General features: G+C 36.3%; 2 protein-coding genes across 2 annotated transcripts in view; both read right to left on the bottom strand.

Moving 5' to 3' along the window:
• LOC116287995 (RNA helicase aquarius) overlaps positions 1-17,584 on the bottom strand; it is a 32,270-nt gene extending 14,686 nt beyond the window's left edge. Inside the window, exons 1-32 of the mRNA XM_089040952.1 lie at positions 17,248-17,584; positions 16,541-16,594; positions 16,103-16,143; positions 15,359-15,394; positions 15,025-15,070; positions 14,748-14,822; positions 14,223-14,300; positions 13,753-13,815; positions 13,443-13,511; positions 12,794-12,894; positions 12,600-12,676; positions 10,411-10,475; positions 10,004-10,120; positions 8,955-9,006; positions 8,590-8,651; positions 8,365-8,468; positions 7,722-7,821; positions 7,219-7,290; positions 6,428-6,476; positions 5,954-6,046; positions 5,836-5,884; positions 5,584-5,635; positions 5,034-5,060; positions 4,717-4,816; positions 4,314-4,411; positions 3,816-3,888; positions 3,640-3,746; positions 2,762-2,821; positions 1,980-2,089; positions 1,481-1,571; positions 813-853; positions 297-434 (exon numbers count right to left, since the gene is read on the bottom strand). Coding sequence (XP_088897078.1) covers positions 297-434; positions 813-853; positions 1,481-1,571; positions 1,980-2,089; positions 2,762-2,821; positions 3,640-3,746; positions 3,816-3,888; positions 4,314-4,411; positions 4,717-4,816; positions 5,034-5,060; positions 5,584-5,635; positions 5,836-5,884; positions 5,954-6,046; positions 6,428-6,476; positions 7,219-7,290; positions 7,722-7,821; positions 8,365-8,468; positions 8,590-8,651; positions 8,955-9,006; positions 10,004-10,120; positions 10,411-10,475; positions 12,600-12,676; positions 12,794-12,894; positions 13,443-13,511; positions 13,753-13,815; positions 14,223-14,300; positions 14,748-14,822; positions 15,025-15,070; positions 15,359-15,394; positions 16,103-16,143; positions 16,541-16,594; positions 17,248-17,313 — 2,366 coding nt within the window. The 5' untranslated portion in view covers positions 17,314-17,584. The remainder of the gene's footprint in view (positions 1-296; positions 435-812; positions 854-1,480; positions 1,572-1,979; positions 2,090-2,761; positions 2,822-3,639; positions 3,747-3,815; positions 3,889-4,313; positions 4,412-4,716; positions 4,817-5,033; positions 5,061-5,583; positions 5,636-5,835; positions 5,885-5,953; positions 6,047-6,427; positions 6,477-7,218; positions 7,291-7,721; positions 7,822-8,364; positions 8,469-8,589; positions 8,652-8,954; positions 9,007-10,003; positions 10,121-10,410; positions 10,476-12,599; positions 12,677-12,793; positions 12,895-13,442; positions 13,512-13,752; positions 13,816-14,222; positions 14,301-14,747; positions 14,823-15,024; positions 15,071-15,358; positions 15,395-16,102; positions 16,144-16,540; positions 16,595-17,247) is intronic.
• A 347-nt stretch (positions 17,585-17,931) lies between these two features.
• On the bottom strand, positions 17,932-20,254 carry LOC116287996 (protein arginine N-methyltransferase 2). The gene has a single exon (XM_031694710.2). It carries the CDS (start codon positions 20,195-20,197, stop codon positions 18,821-18,823), a length of 1,377 nt encoding a protein of 458 aa, XP_031550570.2. The 5' UTR covers positions 20,198-20,254; the 3' UTR covers positions 17,932-18,820.
• Between the last annotated feature and the right edge of the window lie 244 nt (positions 20,255-20,498).

Here is a 20,498-nt window from a genome sequence, read left to right as displayed (position 1 = left end):
TCCCTTGTCCCATACTAGTCTCTAATATTTACCAATCTTAACCCCTCCTTTGTCCCATACTAGTCTCTAATATTTACCAATCTTAACCCCTCCCTTGACCCATACTAGTCTCTAATATTTACCAATCTTAGCCCCACCCCCAACTTTTCCAGAAGGTCTGCAGTCCTTGAAATAAGATATATTTTGATCAATGTATTTAAACTCAATACTTCAATTCATGGTGTTAGAGTATCCTCACTGTAATAGCCTAGCCTAGACTAGACTAGTTAGGGAATGCAGTAAGAAATTCAACCTACCTCTTGGGTTGGTTGAAAGGGTAAGGACCTCTGTTTGGCACTTGGAATGACTCAACAACAATTTCTTGCTTAGTTGAGCTTGGCTTCTCTTCTTCAAGTTTCCTCTTCTTTGAGGCACTGGTATCTGGGAATGTTATTCTGGAATAGAATATACATAAAAAAATATAAAAACAATCCCCACGAAGCACTCCCCATAAACCCCTCCCCATGAAGCACTCCCCATGAAGCACTCCCCATGAAGCACTCCCCATGAAGCACTCCCCATGAACCACTTCCCCTCAACTCCTCCCCGTGAACCCCTCCCCATGAACCACACCCCATGAACCACTCCCCATGAATCACTCCCCGTGAAACACTCGCTGTGAAGCACTCCCCAAGAAACCCTCCCCATGAACCACTCCCCATGAACCACTCCCCATGAACCACTCCCCGTTAAACACTCGCTGTGGAGGACTCCCCCTGAGACACTCCCCATGAAACATGAAACACTTGCATTAACTGACACTAAACACTTACCTGAAGGGTGGTATTCTCTTTGATAGATCATCAGTCATGAACTACAGAGAGAATAAAACATAATATGATTTCCTTTATAAATTAGCATTGTACTGGTCATGACAGTGAATCCCCTGGCTATGATGCAACAACAAAATGTTTTCTGTCGTAGTTAGATTATTAAACTCTTAATTAATGATAGATGAGGAGGTAAGCCGTGTGGGATGGGCTCGGACATCAAATAAGAACATGTGTAATAGGTAAATTACAAGCCTTATATGAAACGACTGAAGAAGAGTACCATATGAGCCTTTCAGTTTAAAGTTGCGTAAAAAAATGACCCAGCTCAACTAGAAGAGATGGTGTACAGCTGTTTCGCCCTGTATTGGACCTCGTCCGCACATCTAGTGAGCTGGTAGAATCCCACAAAAAAGTAGTACATGATAGATGAGGTGGTAAGCTGTGCCGGATGGGCTCGGAAATCACATAAGAACATGACGTGTAATAAGTAAATTACAAGCCATATAAGCCTCGTAATTTCCCTATTACGCATGTTCTTATTAATGAACAGAGTTGAATGATTAATAAGCCTCGTAATTTCCCTATTACGCATGTTCTTATTAAGGAACGGAGTTGAATGATTAATAAGTCCAAAAATAATATGACTAAATGAATTCAAATCATCTTACCTTAACATCATACTTTGGGAAGGAATCAATCAGGTGTTGGTAATTTAGGAATGTGTCATTGAAGTTCAGTATTTTTATTTGGTTGGGCATTCTGTCAAAATATTCAGAATTTTAGGGTTATTTTATGTACATTTTTTTGATAAGAAAATTGTAATATTTATGTCTGATTTATATGGGCTTTACAAATGCCAATGGATAACAAAGTGCCTGCTAATCTTTTAAATAACATATTGAGGATATGATTGATTAAATAGCGTGCACATCCAAAAATAGATGATCCACACTGATCTGATTAAGCAGTTAACGCCATGTAATGAAGACTTTGTCAGAAAAAAATTTGAATCTTTTTCAGTAAGCAAAGACGTTTTTACACTTTTGCTGTGTTATAATTATAAGCATTGGTTTTTACAGTGTGCCCCCAAGACTCGATGAAAGTATGCTAATCAAACACTAATCATTTAATATTATAATTTTGTTTAATAATTATTGTATATCAAACCTGCTATAATGAGCTGCAGTAGGATCATCATAACCAAGAAAAATATCATGAAGCCACTCAGGTACCACACATTCTGCATTCATCATATCCCGAATGGTTTCTAGCACAGCCTGTGTAAGTTATAAAAAAAGAAGATTTAGCTTTATGAAAACCGTAATTAAGCATTCCTGGTCACATTAAGCCACTCAGGTTCCACGCATTCTGCATTCATTATATCCTGAATGGTTTCTAGCACAGCCTGTATAAGTTATAAAAAAATAAGATTTAGCCTTTATGAGAATCGTAATTAAGCATTCCTGGTCACATAAAGCCACTCAGGTAGCACACATTCTGCATTCACCATATCCCGAATGGTTTATAGCACAGCCTGTATTAGTCATAAAAAAGATGATTTAGCTCCTGTGTGAAGCTCAGATCATCCACAAATCTTTATCATCCAGCATGATTGAAGATACCAGACATTTCAGGATTACATGTACTATATTTGTGTTAGCAATACTGTAAACAAACAAATAATTGCATATATATATTAGCACATACCAAGTAACCTTTGTACTGATAATAGTGATTTATGTACCAAACATTAACAAAAACACTCTTTAGTAATTACTAGTTGTTGGGTTACCTGTGTAAGTGCCTGCCTTAGGTCAGCGGAATCTCACGTTTTGTAACAACGGCCATGTTTGTGTAAGCACATGGTTTACTTGAATAAAGCCTACTTTCACGGCTTAATCGTGTATATTCTTCACTACAACCTTAAGAAGAGGTACTGTTGTATTTACCTTGAAATTATTCTCTTTAGGCTTTCTTCTCATAAGAATATTGAAACTCTCATACACATCCTGGAAAATTTGATTAAAAAACATGTCATAACATACACTACAGGTTTGTGAGTCCAAAGATACCAAACTAAAAAGTTATAATAATTCCATATAACTATACAATCAAAATTCGTCCTGTGGAAAAAACTAAATGATTTCACTTTCAATATTTGTCTTCCTCTTTATTTCTCATTCTTGTTTTGTCTTGTCGCTTTGCCATTCGCTTTTGTCACATTTCTGCTGCTCTTTGAGTGTGTGTGTTACTGTCTGGAGCTACTGAATAAAATTATAACTAACTTAAATTGCCTAGGGTACTTTCAAAACCTTATGGTTCCTTTAGCCTCTAGTCTTTTCCTTGAATGTAAAGCATTTTTTTCATAAGATATAATGTAAAATAAAACTAAATCAGAAAGAAAAAATGCACTAATACATATGACATTGTGTAAATATTTCAAATATGGAAATGAAAATAAAGATTATTGTTATTGTTAATGAGAGAGTAGTCTCTTAGATGAACTGTGCAATAAATTCTCTAATGTTGATACACGTTATTAGTGGCATAGCTAGCCAACCTAATTAAGGATGCTTGATCCACATTTTTAGACCTGTAAGTTTTTTTTCAAATAGCTTACCCAGTAATGATAAAGACGTTTGTTTTGAAAAAAATAAGCAAATTTTACAAATGATATATGTTTTACAGTGATATTAAAAACATTTTAGTATGAAAATTTGGAGTTTGCTAAACTAAGGTTGTGTCAGTTTTTGATGACAAGAAAGCAATCCATGAAATCTGCTAAAGTTGTCAAGAAGATTGTCAATATTAGATAAGCGCTATTTACCTCTGATCCTTGGACAGTAAGAGCCATATCCTGCTGATATTGATTAGTATCTAACCATACACGGAATGTGCGGTTATCTCCTTTGAATTCAGGCTTAGGATCAGGGCCTGCAAAAACGCATTGGGAATTAATAACTTGAAAGAGTACTAAAAGATGTGTTAGATCAATTGACTTACCATCTTCTATAACCTTTCCTTGTTCATCCAACATTCCTTCAATCTCTGCACCTCTGACATAATCTAGACCATACTAGATAAACATTTACATATTGTATTCATCTTTCTGCTTACAATTAGATAACTTTTTATTTAATGTTTGTGCCGCAAAAGGTAGCATCCCACTGACCATCCTGCACCCCACTGGCCATCCTGCACTCCACCCTACTGACTACCCTGCACCCCACAGACCATCCTGCAACCCACCCTGCTGACTACCCTTCACCCCACTGACCATCCTGCACCCCACCATGCTGACTACCCTTCACCCCACTGACCATCCTGCACCCCACCATGCTGACTACCCTTCACCCCACTGTACATCCTGCACCTCACTGACCATCCTGCACCCCACCCTGCTGACTACCCTTCACCCCACTGACCATCCTGCATCCTGTTCTCAAAACAATGTTCACTTTATAGAAGTTTCAATTTAAAACCTTATGAGCTCTTCCCTACCTGTTCTCTGTAAGGTTTTGTCCTGTCATACTTATATCTGAAAGAAGTTTGAGTTGGTCTGACTGTAATAAGGAACACAATATCATGCTTACGGAGACCTGTTGAGCAAATACAAAGAATAATACAAGCTTTGTTTTGTACTGAAAACTGTCACTATACTTTTACAACAAAATGATACATATTTGAGACTCCATAACTTCAATATCTTGATAACTAAGAGTGTTACCAACGTTATCACGTGACGGCAGCCATGTTAGATGGCAGGAACAATACAATCATTTAACGTAAGAAAGAATTCAATTCCAGAGAGCATGGGGATCATATTGTACTGCCATCTAACCGCAGGCAGTCCAAGCTGTATTATGGCGTCTATTAAGCCTCTAAATAAAAACAAATATTTCACCTTCCCATTCTCCTTTTACTCCTTCTCTCATGGACAAGTTGATGGTAATATCTGCTCTTACTTGCGATGGCCTATTCTCACCAATATTTGGTTTGGAAACCTAAGGAGAAACAATAATTTCAATTGTAATAAAACAATCAGATGAAAGTGTCAGGGGTTTTTGACAGCTTTTTGAGCCCCTCTTTTGGTGAATCCCTGACAGGGGAAGGCACAAGAGTGGCTGTACATGGGCAAGCTAATCGTCAAGACATGTTTGAAATTGAAACATAATAATATTATATATCTTCAAATTCTTTTGCTGGTAAATCAATACTCACCTCTACTACAGTAAAGTTTTCTATTTTCTGCAAAGATAACAAATATTATGATTATGTGTAATTCATTGACTAAAACATTGTAGAGTATCAGAAAATATCTAGTCCTAGATATTATGTATTTTGTTTTCTGCTCATAATTTCATCTCTTTACTCAATTGCTATCTTTATTTATTCCATGGGCTGCAGAGGACCCTAAAAAGTGTGTGTGTGTGAGGGGGGGCTGCTAAGATTGTGACTAGTATGTATGGGAAAAAGTGGGGACTAAGGTTGGAAATAAGATTGGAAAATGTAATCCAAGACTTGTATTGGAAAAGGGAAAAGTTGGGGGTGGGGGTTGCTACCTCCTGCGTAGCCCCTGAATCTAGTTAGTAGAAATGAAATTCCCTATAGTTAATGGCAAAATCATTCTCAATATCCAGTACATTCCCCTTGGTCACTCTAGTCAGCATAAGTAAATATTTAAACTTTTGTCATAAAGTAGCCTATAAATTCAAAAAATATATTAATAAATAAAAACTGATTATGTTTTAAAGAATGCAATTCTACTCACAGTGCCCATTCTTGCCCATCCAGCAAACTCTGTTTTTCCAGCTTCATTTTGCCTAATAAGAGAGAAAAAGATTTCACAATTTTAAGATATATTAAATAATTCAGATAATGCATTGTTGCCTCATTGTGCTCCCCTCATTGTGCTCCCCTCATTGTGGAGCCTCAAGAACCATAAACCTCAAAGGTAAATGAAATTTCTAAAGGAGTTTTATAACTAATTTTGTCCAGATGATAGAGGTAGAGTCTGGCTTACCATGGCTTCATTCTTGACACAACATCTTCTACATCTTGTCTTATTTCATCTAAATAAATAAAACACTTGTCAACGAGTTTAATAGCGCTTTCAGTTGGAAAGGCACAGTCTTACTTACATGTTGATTCAAGGCGAAAGAGATTTAAATTACGTAAAAGGTAGTCATGGAGAGTCAGGAACTGTAGGTTAAGTTTTGGGAGAGCAAGACAATCTGAAAGAAAAAACAATATACAATATTAGCAACGTACATGTCATCAAATGTAATGGAAAATAGCTCACATGCAGTGAGCCACTTACATACATGTACACACACAGTAATAGTTGATTCACTTTAAAAAACAGTGTAAAGCAAGGACAAAATTCAGACTGATTTTACGACTGACAAATAAAAAAGATAAATTTGACCCTCATAATTATTTAGCAATAATACTCCTTGAGCCTGAATTTGACTCATAGGCTACGAGGGCAAAAAGACTAATTTAGTCAGATCCAACTAATCAATCAAATATATGAACAAGTTCTCTTCTTTGAATAAATATTAAGCTAATTAAGTTCTACATTAGAAATATCCTACCATTTGATATGAACTTACCCTCTCCAGAATAGTACTGTGTTGGCACAATATTCTCGTCCCATAAGATCTGTGATTAAAACATGTTAACTTTATTGTCGTGTAGTACAAACATTATGACCAATATGTGAAAGCACATGTAACTTATAGACTTTTCTCAAATTGGCTTGAGTGACCCCAAAACTGGCTCTAATGTCAACTTTGAGACATTGTTTCATGGTGGTCACTTGGGCAAATTCAGGAATAAGGTCTATTATGCTAGTGTGCAGCAAGATAAACAAAAGAAAACAAAAGCTCATTCAACAGAGCATCATTGTTTGTTAAGTGTAAGCTAAAACAAATTACGATAAAATATTTCAAGAATTGTAAAATAAAACTGGTAAAAGAAATTTAACATTCATTTCATCCTGCACTGAAGAAAGCACAGGAAACACGTTTGCAAAACCTAAATGAATTGTTTTTTTTCTTAAATATTTTTCAAGAATTGACTGAGGAGTAAGAGAGGTCTGTTTTAGCAACTAAAATGAAAAAATGTCAAAATCACCGTTGAAACAGGATAATAAATAAAGATTGAAGAGCTAGGAAAAACAAACAAACTAAACCAATAAACCAACATAGGTCAAAGTCCTGCACTTTTAGCCTAGACGTAACGTTTAGCCCATTTCAGACCATGTGTCATTCCTTGAGTATCATTTCATTATTTGGAGTGTAACTGCATGTGTTCTGCAATGGGCAAAACGAATGCTCGAGCTAAAGAAGTGTTGAAATAGTGAATTTTTAGTCTCAAACTTCATAATAGCTTGTGTGATCACCTGTTCTGTAGGGTACAATGGCATGTCATTTATAGCGTCAATCTGAGACAGCCTTCTTTCATGTCTTGATATCTAATGACAACAAAATTAAGAGTTTATATGTCGGAAAATTAAGTTATAAGATCCAAAGAATGTACAATTTCCAGACCCCAAATAAATAATATTGCTCTTACGTTGTGCAATATGAAAGACTAAACAATAATTCATGTTTCTGACTCCTCTTAGTTACTGTTGCTATGTTCCACAAGCTCAAAAAATGTGCTGGAATATCTCAGAATTTAAAACTCTGATTGTGGAAAATTGATTGTCTTAATTGTTTACTGTTCTGTGAAAATAAAAGGAAATTGCCTCAAAATCCTGTAGTCAATGATTGATCTGCTGTTCTTTAAGTCAGAACTATGAATTCCAGTGAAACAAAAACCGAAAAGAATTGACAAAACTTAGGAACGTAGCCAAGTATCAACACAAATTGAAAAGAAGAAAATCAGAAGTATTTTTAGTACCAGCATTTCCAGCAAGAATTCTCTGTTTTCTTCAGCATGACTGTCAGTAGGAGAAGCAAGTAGCTTGAGGTAAACAGCAATATTGTTCAAAGTCTTGTCCCTAGGATTAGAAAATAACGGCTGGGGTATTAATTGGGATATTGACTTCTTTTTTCTGATTTAAACGTTCATTTTTGTAGGCCACTTTCTCAGTTCATTGGCCAAAACGAAACAACTAGTTAGGTGGCGCAAGGCAGCTTTGAAGAATTCTTCACATTAAATTTGTACCTTGCAACTTTGTTAGAATGGCTTGTGTTTGATTTCATCATTAATGTGAGTTTTGTTACAATAGGCCCTTTGTGGTTGAAGGTCGTGAACGTGTCTGTACTGGAGAGCAATTTTTTTGTTTTTGTTTTAAATTGGTGATTCTTTTTAGCTTCTTGTGAGGAACTGAATGAAACGATGTGTAACCAGTGTGTTACTAAAATGTGCAGTTTTATCATGATCTCCTGAAACAGGATGTAGAAAGTTTGTTAGCTCTCCAGTACATTTCACCCATGGGAATCAAAATGTCCATTGAATTGATCATGTGATTACTTAAAAATACTGCAATGAAGGGCCTATTTAGTATAAAAAATTACAACTGTGCTACACCTGTACTTACAAGAGCTTTCCAAAGTGTTGTAAAAGTGAGTCCCGTGTGTCTATTCCTGCTATGTTACTCATGGCAAATTCTTGTAGCTCTGGGAAGTACTTGAACACTGCTCTCTGTGAAAATAGTCAGAAAATGTTAGAGCAAGTATACGAAAAATTTATATGTTCACTTCAAAACAAAAAATTAGACTTTAATTTTCTCAGGGTTAAGGGATGAAATCACAGAGGTACTTACTTGTAAAGAACCCATCTTGTCATAATGAATGTCTACCATTTCATGGTCTGTCAGTGGCATTCCTAGAAAATAGCAATGGTTTAATTAACACTATAATTAGAGCCAGCTTCATAGCTCTGGAAAAGCAATAAGTCAAGTGAAACCTTAGCAAAGAGATGTAATTATGAATTTAATAACTTTGAGAATCCCCTTACAACACCCAAGCAATCAATCACCAACAATCTATCTACAAACATCCATAAATACCTACATGTACCCAATATTATGGCAACCTAACCCAATTAACAAGTACTCTACCAATCCAACCAAACTTACCCAACACACCCACTACTTACCAAACCCTAAACCAGCAACCTACCACTTACCAGTCACATCATTGATTTCAAAGCCTGTGTAAAACTTCAATACATCTAAAAGCTGTAAAAACAAAAATAATCAAGTATCAGGAAAATGATCATCTATAAATATATTTGATTAAGTAGTTAAACCCTTAAATCAGCGTCAGTAGGTCATTGGCCAACAATACATGGACAACCTACTGATAACCTACCAAGCACCTGCCTCCACCCTACCAACAACCTACCAACAACCTACCAACAACCTACCAACAACCTACCAAGCACCTGCCTCCACCCTACCAACAACCTACCAACAACCAACCAACAACCTACCAACAACCTACCAACAACCTACCAACAACCTACCAACAACCTACCAACAACCTACCAACAACCTACCAACAACCTACCAACAACCTACCAACAACCTACCAAGCACCTGCCTCCACCCTACCAACAACCTACCAACAACCAACCAACAACCTACCAATAACCTACCAACAACCTACCAACAACCAACCAACAATCTACCAACAACCTACCAACAACCTACCAACAACCTACCAACAACCTACCAACAACCAACCAACAACCTACCAACAACCTACCAACAACCTACCAACAACCTACCAACAACCTACCAACAACCTACCAACAACCTACCAACAACCTACCAACAACCTACCAACAACCAACCAACAACCAACCAACAACCTACCAACAATCTACCAAGCACCTACCAACAACCTACCAACAACCTACCAACAACCTACCAACAACCAACCAACAACCTACCAACAACCAACCAACAATCTACCAATAACCTACCAACAACCTACAAACAACCTACAAACAACCAACCAACAACCTACCAACAACCAACCAACAACCTACCAACATCCTACCAACATCCTACCAACAACCTACCAATAACCTACCAACAACCTACCAACAACCTACATGTACCTGCTGACAACCTACACACACTACACTAGAGAAGGTTTTCCATGATAGTGATTTGTGTGCTATGTTGTTTTAGCTAGTTACTGTTATTTTAAAGTAATATGAATATGCACCTGATTGAATAGTTTTCCCTCAACTTCTCTTCTAGTAAGACTTGACAGCCTACATTTGACAACAAGATGGTGGTCATCGAGTAATGTGTTGAAGAACCGTCTGGTTGGTAACAAAGCCTGTTAATTCAATCAATAATACATTTTAACCTTTATCAGTACGAGGTCATGGGCAAAAAACCTAATTTCTAGACCTAAATTATTTATTTGGATTTTTGAAAGGCTATTTAGATTTGATACACAAGCAGAAGCTTAAGCATGATATGCTGACTCCGTTGTGCTTACCATTAATATTGAAAGTATAATCTAGGCCTAACCTTTACAAATTGTATGGTCATGATAATACTAAATATTTTATAATTGATTGGTTTTTTAAATACTGATTAGAATATCATGATACATATTCTCACCTCAAGATCAATGATTAGCTCAAGGAATCTTTCACAAAAATGAACTTTGTCCATATTTACAGACCCTAATGAGAATAAACAGAATATTTCATTCAAAGTTAATAATTTCTGTTAATAATTTCAATAGAATGACAGCAATCTAGTATAATTATTTACAGGTTAGAATATAGCCTGCGTCACATCCGGAATTTTCTTCGTAAATACCGTCTGCGAAACATCGCCAGAAAGCTTGTTCTGGACCCCCCACAAATTGCGCGATTATATATAATAGATTCTGATTGGCTGTTAGCCAAGCTCATTCTAACGTGAACTTCCATTGGATAACACTATCAAACCGGATGTGAACGAGCAAAGCGTCCTAGTTTTCAAAATGATGAGGATTCCATCAAAGCATTCTTTGAAAAGGGAAAAGTGTTTGTAAACTTGTCAACGGGCTATGGAAAGTCGCTCACTTTTCAGTGTTAACCGATCGTATCTGATGTTCTCTATATGGAAGACCTCGTGGAAGTAGCGTGTTAGTAGTCATGGGTTATTCCCTAGGTATTTTAGGAATACAGTCAATGCATTGACGGCACACGTGTGAACTCGCTCGTCGTACTTCAAATTATAGTGTTTGCACTTCTAAAATAGGGTTGAGTTTTTGTTTTTTTTAAAAGAAAAACTTCATAATCTTTTGCGATGAATCGATTGCACAAATTGAAAACTTTTGGTGTTATTTTGGGAAGGGTAAAGGTCATTCTACTTGAAGATTATCAAGGAAAACACCGCACTCGCTCGTGTTACAATTTCACACTAAACATCCGGTGAGGATCACATTCGGTTTGATAGTGTTATCCAATGGGAGTTCACGTTAGGATAAGCATGCCTAACAGCCAATTAGAATCTATTATGTATAATCGCGCAATTTGCGGGGGGTCCAGAACAAGCTTTCTGGCGATGTTTCGCAGACGGTATTTACGAAGAAAATTCCGGATGTGACGCAGGCTAGTTAGAATAATGAAAAAAAGGTCAATATTAGGATGAGGTTTTTGCAGTTCCATTTCCACAAAGCTGCTCTAAATTCAAATAGAGGTTTTTTTATTATGCTGCAATCCCCAGAAAGTCTAATAGAATAGTGCCCTTCACAGTTCCCTGCACCATCTTGAAAGGTAGCCATGCCTATTCATCGAAGACAAAATGGTGAGCTTGCAATGAAAGAGACCTTTTTTAACACCTCTGACAATTTTCATGTCTCTATCATTGCAAGCTCACCGTTCGTCTCGCTTTAATACGAAGGCAAAGCTGCCTTTCAAGATGGCGCAGGGAACTGTAAATGGAATTAATGTCAAAGATAAAAAACTGCTCTAATATATTTGGGATTTCTTGTGAAAATGAGGAGATCTACAACAGTTTTACTTCCATTGCTTTATTTCAGTAGCATAATAACAGGCCTTAGAATAACAGTCGATCAGTCACCAGTCATGATTACAGGCCAAATTAGTTTTGCGCTGGTCATACATGTACCTCATTTCTGGCTAAACATTACTAGTCAAAATAACAGACAAGGTGAAGATTTGACCGGACAAGTCCCAATTCTGGCCAGACTTCTACTGATGTCTGGCCATTATTTCAAGCTGTGTAATAGCATGAAGAGGCAAATCCATGCCAGGTCCTGCAGGAACATTGTGGGTTGTTCTATGGTGAGGTGTTATGATTACGATAAAAAGAGGCTGTTGTGACACACTACAATAATGACATCAAACATGGGTTCTACCCATAACTGATACCATCAATATCCTACTATAACATTTATTTATTTTTATAAAATAATTGGGATACTACGCACGCTATGATTGGTTGAAAACCATGTTTGATGAGATGTCAAAACACACTATCGTCATTTCTAATCTATTGCTCGTGCTCATTGGTCAGTTTGAATAAGACTGCACGTAGGGAGAATTTACTTAGACTTTGCTTTTTTTCGATCTTTTCACATATTTGTTATTTTATAAAACAAATCAAAAACAGTTTTCTGTGTTTGATACTCTTATTGAAACACTTGGGATGTTGGGAGAACACTTGAGAAACTGGAAACCTACGCTCCTCTCGTGTTCTCTCAACGTCGTGTTCTCTCAATGTTTTGATCAGAGTATCAAACACGGAAAACTGTTTTTGATCTGTTAAATTCATAGTTTACAATAAGTTGTTACCTGTTTCTGGCATGGAGTCCAAGACCTTGAGAAACTTGTGAATTAGTTTTGATAAAAAGGACCTAAGTTTTTCTTGCCTGAAAATAAAGGATGAGTCTCTTAAGTGATGCAATGTGGGACATTATATTAATAAGACCACAGAACAAGCTGTATTTCTTTACTCTCACACATTTCCATGCCAGTCAGAGACTTACTTTTGTTTTGTCTCTTCATCCAGAGAGCTTTCCTTTTTCTTAATGTGATTCCAGAATTTTTTGTACTTTGGAACTGCCTTCAGCTCCTGCTCAAGACGTCCCTGTTATTTCAAGAACACATCACTATCAAGATGGCTTTTCCTTACAACAAATGTGTGAGTTGTGCATCTACTAAATGAATTAAGGTTTGTGGCTGTGGATTAAATCCTCAAACTCTCGCAAGACATGTACTGTATGTACACAAGTGCGGTCAACTGTATGAAATTGAAAAGTCCCTAATGTTATGTAGTACATGTTACAAGCCAGGGCCGGGTTGTTCAAAGCTGGATTAGCGCTAATCCAGGATTAATTCTATAGGTCTTATAAAGAGTTAACCCAGGATTAGCACTAATCAGGCTTTCAACAACTGGGCCCAGTATTGTACACATACCTTCCTACTTCTACAAAAGCATTTGCATCTGTTTATCTGATGATGATCAGTGGATTCTGATCAAAACGTTAAAATAAAATCCTTGTATGGAAATGTTTAATTGTTTCACTACTGAATGTTTAAATACAACTTTTCATAATTTTGTTTATTGTAAAACTAAGGGCAAGCTTGGGCTGGTAGTGCAATTAAATCTCAAGAAAGTAAAGGGAATGAACTTACAGGAAGAAGACAATTCCAGATAGAAATAGAAACCATGTGTTGAATCTGTTCCCGAATAAGGTCCATTTCCTGTACATGACGACAAAAAAAGATCACCAGGTGAAATTTCACCAAAATTGTAATACATTCACAATAGATTTTTACTGAATCGCTCATGTGACGACGAAACAATAGCTACAAGTAGAGATTGGACTTGTGTTCATATATATGCTATATTTTACTCAAGTTAATTCTGGAAAGGTTTATTGATTGACTCTGAAAATCAAGAAGGTAGGTAGTTTATTATGAAGAATGATCAAGAAAACCTTACCAGGCTATTGAAGCAATGGATCAAGAAAATCATAAGGGATGTTTGCTCCTTGAAAGAGATTTCCTGATACAAAAACAATAAAAACAAAACACACTCAGTTTACTCTTAGGATTTGAGTAGAGGGATGTATTATTACGTAAGAAGCTAAAAGATTGAATCCTTCTCAATATTGGAAATAAGATTTATTTTAATCACTCATATTTGAACTCAATGCTTTATTTTAGAAGGTTTGAATGCCGTAAAAAGTTCAAATAATAACCTGAAAGTGTTCAATGTTAGAGCTTCCTCACTGTCTCATTACTGTAAATTCTAATTTTAGCAGTGCTATTCTTGAATGGGTATTCATTGATAGGTGTATGGATGTGATACACACTAGGTTTAGATTTAAGGTGCTTTGGGTTTTAGGTTTACAGTTTTTGTTCATGCATTCTGTTTTCATGTTACCTCTATCTAAGTAAAAGAAAACTTACACTTTCATCGTCAATCAGACACATATCAACCACTCTGAGTAAAAACCCAGGAAATTGTTTTGGATGATCCTTGAACACCTGAGAAAAATTGAAATAAAAAGTTCATTGACCACAAGAAAAATAATAAATAAATTCCACTGTATTAGGTACATTGTATAATAAATGTACAACGACAATCAATGTACAATGACTGCATTTTGCAATAAGTTTTTTCATTTTTTATTCTTTATTTATTTACTTATTTACATTATTCTCAAATAGTTACTTTGTATATATATCTATTTCTCATATTTACTATTAGTATTTCACACATGTTCTTTGAATTTGTATCTCACTATGACATTTTGTGATAAGTTAATTTAAATTTTGAGATTGTCTCTCATTGAGATATAACAGTGAATATAAATTAAATTCTATAATCAGGAACTTTGTTTGCTGTTAATGGTTCAGCAGACTTTATCAGCTGTGGTGAATCTATACCCACTCACAGAGTGTGAAAATAAATTCAGAAAAACCTTATCCTACCTGCCAAGAAGGAACTCCTTCCCTAAACTTCTCATTCACCACTAAGACGATGGACATCAAGTGTGCTAGAGATGCCTGTAGATCAGAAACAGTTTAGACGTTGATTGATAAATGTAGACACAAGGCATTTTAGGTGGTCTAGTTTGAAATTGGCAAACGTTAACATTTTTAGGCAAAAAATATACGTCTCAGAAGCCAGTTACAACATGCTTATATGTATGGTATTTGGATAACCAATTTCTAGAGCTAGACATAACTAGAGAATTTGTGTCTTTACCTTTTCTGCGTCAAAGCTGGGCCACAAGTAGTTTTCAAGATATTGACTGAATGAAGTAAAGATTAAATTAGATAAAAATATCAAATAAATTAGCCATTCAAAGGTTGTATGAAGAAAAAAAATGGGTCTAGCTGGTATTGCAGTTTGACTGACATTGACAAAGTGGGACAACTTTCCAAGATTGAGTCTATTTTATCCCCTAAGACAGTCCCATAATGCACTGCAATGCTGACTCAACCCAGTTTTTTTAACCTGGGAACAACTAATAAATAAAACAAATGAAAGAATTGATCAAACAAAATCAAAACCACATTAAGATTGAATAAACATTCACCTGAATTCCAAAAGCATCATTTTTCTCACAGAAAACCTGAAATAATTTGATGACAATGTCATGGATTAGAACAGTGTATAAAACTTTACATAAGTTGAAGTTGTCTTGCTAGCATCCAATGACAGAAGTAGGATCCATTCTTATAAGAGGCTTTGCAGCATCACATTATGGCAGCCATGACAGAATGCAAAAACATTTGAATCTAGTCTAATCTGATTTACATGAGAAAGACTCAGTTTTCCCTGAGAAAAATGACTATTTTTGTGACTCCAATCATGGCTGCCATCAGTGTTGGTGCAAAGCCTCCATATGCAGTGACAATAACTTATTAACCAAGTATCATTAATGTGACAAGAATTTTTGTAAAGATTACAAGAAATGATGGGAAGCATGGGTGGCATAGCGGTGAGAGCGCTTGCCTCTCACCAATGTGACCTGGGTTCGGGTCCCACTGAGCTCGTTGTGGTGTGTGAGTAGAGTTGCTTGTTGGTTATCTCCTGTGCTTTGAGGATTTTCTGGGTTCTCTGGCTTTCCTCTCTCTGTAAAAATCAACTTCTAAATTCCAATTGGAATCCAGTGGAAGAAGAATCACTCTGTGGAATCCACTGTTAATCCCATTGGTGTCGTCATCGGCGCCGCCGCTGCTGTCGTTGTCGTCGTTGTCGTCGTTGTCGTCATTATTATCACATTAGTATTACAGCAATAAGGATAATCTAGTAGATAAATCAATGTTGGTTCACTTACTTGCTCCCCTTTATTTCTTCATAATAGACTTTTTCAATAACCTGAAAATGGTAAGGAAGTACAGGTAAATTAATAATTTTATGTGAAGAAACACTTTAGTTATGATTTTTGTGTGGAGCATTTCATTTTTTTGTGTGTGTTTTCACTGGCTTATGTAATTATCAGTGGACATTTTGCACGTCTTGAAATAATGACCAGCCATCTAAAAAATGTTTGGTAGGAATTGAAACATCTCGAAATTTTTCTCTTGACAGTCCTTTTGACCAGTAACAACCAAAAATGAGGTATGATCAAGCTTAAACTAATTTTGCCAGCAATCATAACAGCGACTGACTAACTCCATATTCTAGTCCTCTATTATTAATGATGTGCAGCAAATCCTTGACAACCATTTTCTAGTTACTATAAGCATGGGTATTACTGAGCAAAATGCCTTACCTGAGGATCAAATGGTGCTTTTTCAACTTTAGGCAACCAGTATTTTTTTCCCAACTGCAAAAAGTGAAAAATGGTTAGACCTAAATGTAATCAACATCAGATCGCAATCATGGCACTCACTGAATCTTGTGAAGGAATGAGAATCAAAGTGGAAAACTTGGACAAAATTCAAGGCTCAATGCAGAGACCCAACATATCTTGAAGTAAAAGGTTCAGCATTTCTCAAAAGAGCTGAAAAATTTGTGCCAAGTTTGCTCAATCTTTGCTAGGCAAGAGATGTTAGGTTCCCACCCCAGACATGACACTGATGCATGCCATTAATTATAAATTAATATTCATTAATTCAACTTATCCAAAAAGAAGCAAAGCCAAAATTCTTTCAAGTTTGAAAACATTTTCAAGGTTCTCTAACCCTGGAAAGTTATAAAGGTTAAAAATTGGAAGTATTGGCTCCCTGTGTTGCCAAGCTTTCAAACTTTGAAGTGCAATTTTGTTCAAGCCTCAAAATAATATCCATTTAAAAATTAAAAAATATATATTAGCACACAACAGTATTTGGATACATTCGAAACTGCTATCTCGTTGCGGAAACTCTTAAGTCCAGAAGCCTTCACACTGTTTAGTTGAAAGCTGTATTTCGATATATTCCTGGGTAAAATATTTCCAATATTTTTGCTCCAAGTTAATTTTGAGTGTTTCTATCTTACCTGAGTTATGGTTTCAGCATTAATCTGTTTAACAGTAGGAATACCCGACTGCTTTCCTTTCTTCATCTTGTGAATCAAGTTAAATAAGTTACAAATCTTTTGAAGATGGTTTTGCACGTGCTAACGTGACAACTACGTTTTCTCGACACTCCAAGTTAATTCTCCATAGTCTGTAACCCTAGGTAATGAAATTTTCAACTCAATCGTATGCTTTTGGGAAAAAAACGCATCTAAGGTAGGGAACTGAGGAGATAACAGACATAAATCACAAGGACGTAACAAAAGTTTTCTGAACTAGTTATTGAGCCTAAAGATGCAAGATGGCGGAATGACCATGGACGTGAGAAACTGGGTCGATAATAAAATCACAGGCAACCCAATATAGTATATTATTGACCGACGATAAGTCGGATAAAGGTGTATTGCTTACTATCAATCACGTGACTTTTTGGGGTTTACTGGAGGACAACCAAGCAGTTAACTGAGGGGCAACTTGTGGATGTTAAGTCAAAACATATCCCCAAACTATTGTACATGTCTATTTCTACGTTACATACTATATTTTTCTGCTGATCTGAGAAAACCCCTCACCCCTCTGAAATCACAGATTTCAAGATGTTCATGAGTTTTAAATTCTTATACCAAAAACAGTCATGTTTTTTAATATTTTTTATTTTTCTCTTCTTGACGACTCAGTTTTGCAATTTCATCATTTTTATGTCACTATTTCAGTTCAGCTGGTTTTGATAGTTTTTTAACCAGAAAAGGCATTTTACTTTAATATTGTGAGAAGAAAATTGAGTTAATGATGACTGTACCTGTTGAGTTAGATGACAAACATTGGACTTTTGGCCTGGAATGGGAAATTGGTTTGAAGTTATGGATTGAGCACTATTTAGGCTTCCTGTGGTGTTATGACCGGACCTACGGACAGAATTCAGTGACATAGTGGCTTGTCTTTATGAGGCTGTAGCCACAAAAAAATGGTGGCCATTGTGGTACTGTTAACAAAGGATGCCAGTAAGAAATGGTATGTTAAATGACACCAACACTCTTCCAAGAGGCAGCAATGATGTAACATACAATTGAAGAATTAAACCCAGGGTGCAAGAACCACTGTAATTATATATTTTATTTCATATGCTGAACCAAACTGGAAATGCAATGACAATAACAATAACGATCACTGGAAAAATCATAATAATCTGTCAAAATTGAAATATATCAAAATAAAATGTGATATGAATATAATAATATAATGATGTTTAACAATAATCACCAAAGGCAAAGTGATTATTGGTGAATATTTATTGAGCCATGAGTCTTCGAGTGACTAGGTAAATATTCACTATAATCACTTTAAGTATAATTTTAAACTTGAATATCAGACAAAAGACAAAATTGGGGATAAAAATCGTTTTAGTATATAATTATTACTTGGGCTCTGGCAAACGTTGGAAAACCTTAAATCACAGCTGTAGCGGTGAATGTCATCTCATAATCACTGGTCACTTGACCAATCACAGTGTTCAAAACTCAAGTCTAAAATTTATATTAAATATGAATATTCTCGTTATCTCCATATGTAAAAAGTCTTTTTGACGTCATTAATGATCTCTCTTGATATATCACCATTATCAACTGAGTGACCATAAGAGACTATAAAGTCATAAGTTACAGTAAGATGTCGTCGGTATTCAGGGTTACGCTTGATATAGATTGTACCTTTCAGGTAATTACCCTTCTGGACAGTTATTGGCTCGTCAAGTAAGAATAAGTCCTGTTTCCAGTGAGTTAGTTCACTATCAGGGGAGGTTGGCAGGGTGACATAACGTGTACCATTTGATAACGGGACACCACCAAAAACTACTTCAAACCAAGAACAGAATCCATACAACAAAGAATCTTCATTGACTTCAAATTCAAATGAAGGTGCACAGACTTCAATCTCTTCTTTCCTAATTTCCATCATTTCAAATTGTGTTAGGAGCTTAGGCTCTGATAGACAATCATCCATATTGAAAATGTGGTCATAAATGGGTCTTGATAGGAATTCTCTTTTAGAGACTTCTAATGCTGGGGAGAAATCAAATCCATACTGATCTCTCCATACTTCTACTTTTTTGACATAAGGTTCTTTCGTCGAACAAGGAACAAGGAACAGCTTGGCATGGGATGGCCATATGATACCCTCGGGCTTCAACCAAGCATCCCTTGCAGCTAATACTGACTCAATCATAAATTCAAACACCAAGAACGTCCCCATCCACTCAGAAATAATAACATCTACTTTTTCTGGTAGTTCTACCTCTTCTATTCTTCCCTTCTTAACAATAATCTTATCTTGGAAATTATTTTGTTTTACAATTTCAGTGGTTAGGTCAGCAATGTTGCTAGCTTCAACAGCATACACTTTCTTACATTCACCCTCTCTGGCACAAAACAGACTTAGTATGCCAGTTCCACAACCAACATCCAAGATAACCTTGTCTTTCAGATACCCAGCGTGTTGCTGGATTGCCCTTTTGTACGCGCAAGTTCTTGGACGATCATTAAGCATTTCAAGGTGAAGACCCAAGGCACCATAGCTGTTAAAATATTCCTCATCTTGCCATTTGTTTTCAGTCTCGTAGTCTTCTTGCCTTACAAGGTAATTGACAGGTGAGTATCCACAGGAGCCATCCAATTCAGTCCACCACCAGTCGTTTGTTTCTTTACTGAGAACCGTGAGGTGATCCCCTTTTCTAAAACTCAACTGGCTGTCGTCGTTAGGGCTGTAGTCTGCAATGGCCACCACGATTTCTAAACGTCTTGCAATTTCATACCATTCTTTATCGTCTTGGTTATCTACTGACAAGGACCCTTCATCGCTATCTTGACCGGCTTTGTTCGCGTTTAAAACACTCGCAGTTGTTGTTTTAGTATTGGATTCATTCACCATGTCGTTCATGTTCGTTCACCATCACCATGTTGGAATGAATGGAATGGCTTTGCGACTAAGCGAGCCAGCTTCTCGTGGAGATGTTACATAATTTCCGATCTCCTTCCGAGAATTCTCCGAGAATCTTCCGAAACTCTCTCGAAAAGTATAAAAAACGTTTGCGCAAGCTCTGAATCCTTATGCAAATTAGTCAAATCGTGGTTATAAGTCATCCATCCTTTATCATCTTTTACCATCCCTAGGCATCCTTTATTATCCCTAGCCATCCCTAGCTATCCTTTACTATCCCTAGCCACCTCTAGCCATCCCT

This window comes from Actinia tenebrosa, unplaced genomic scaffold, assembly GCF_029948245.1.
Source record: "Actinia tenebrosa isolate PJP-AT-01 unplaced genomic scaffold, QUT_ActTen_1.0 PGA_scaffold8__29_contigs__length_14323225, whole genome shotgun sequence".
NCBI lineage: Eukaryota > Metazoa > Cnidaria > Anthozoa > Actiniaria > Actiniidae > Actinia > Actinia tenebrosa.
This window is presented reverse-complemented; position numbering and strand designations above follow the sequence as displayed.

Bases quoted from the DNA above. Each gene is read 5' to 3' on its own strand.
- LOC116287996 (XM_031694710.2), bottom strand. From the start codon at position 20,197: ATGAACGACATGGTGAATGAATCCAATACTAAAACAACAACTGCGAGT.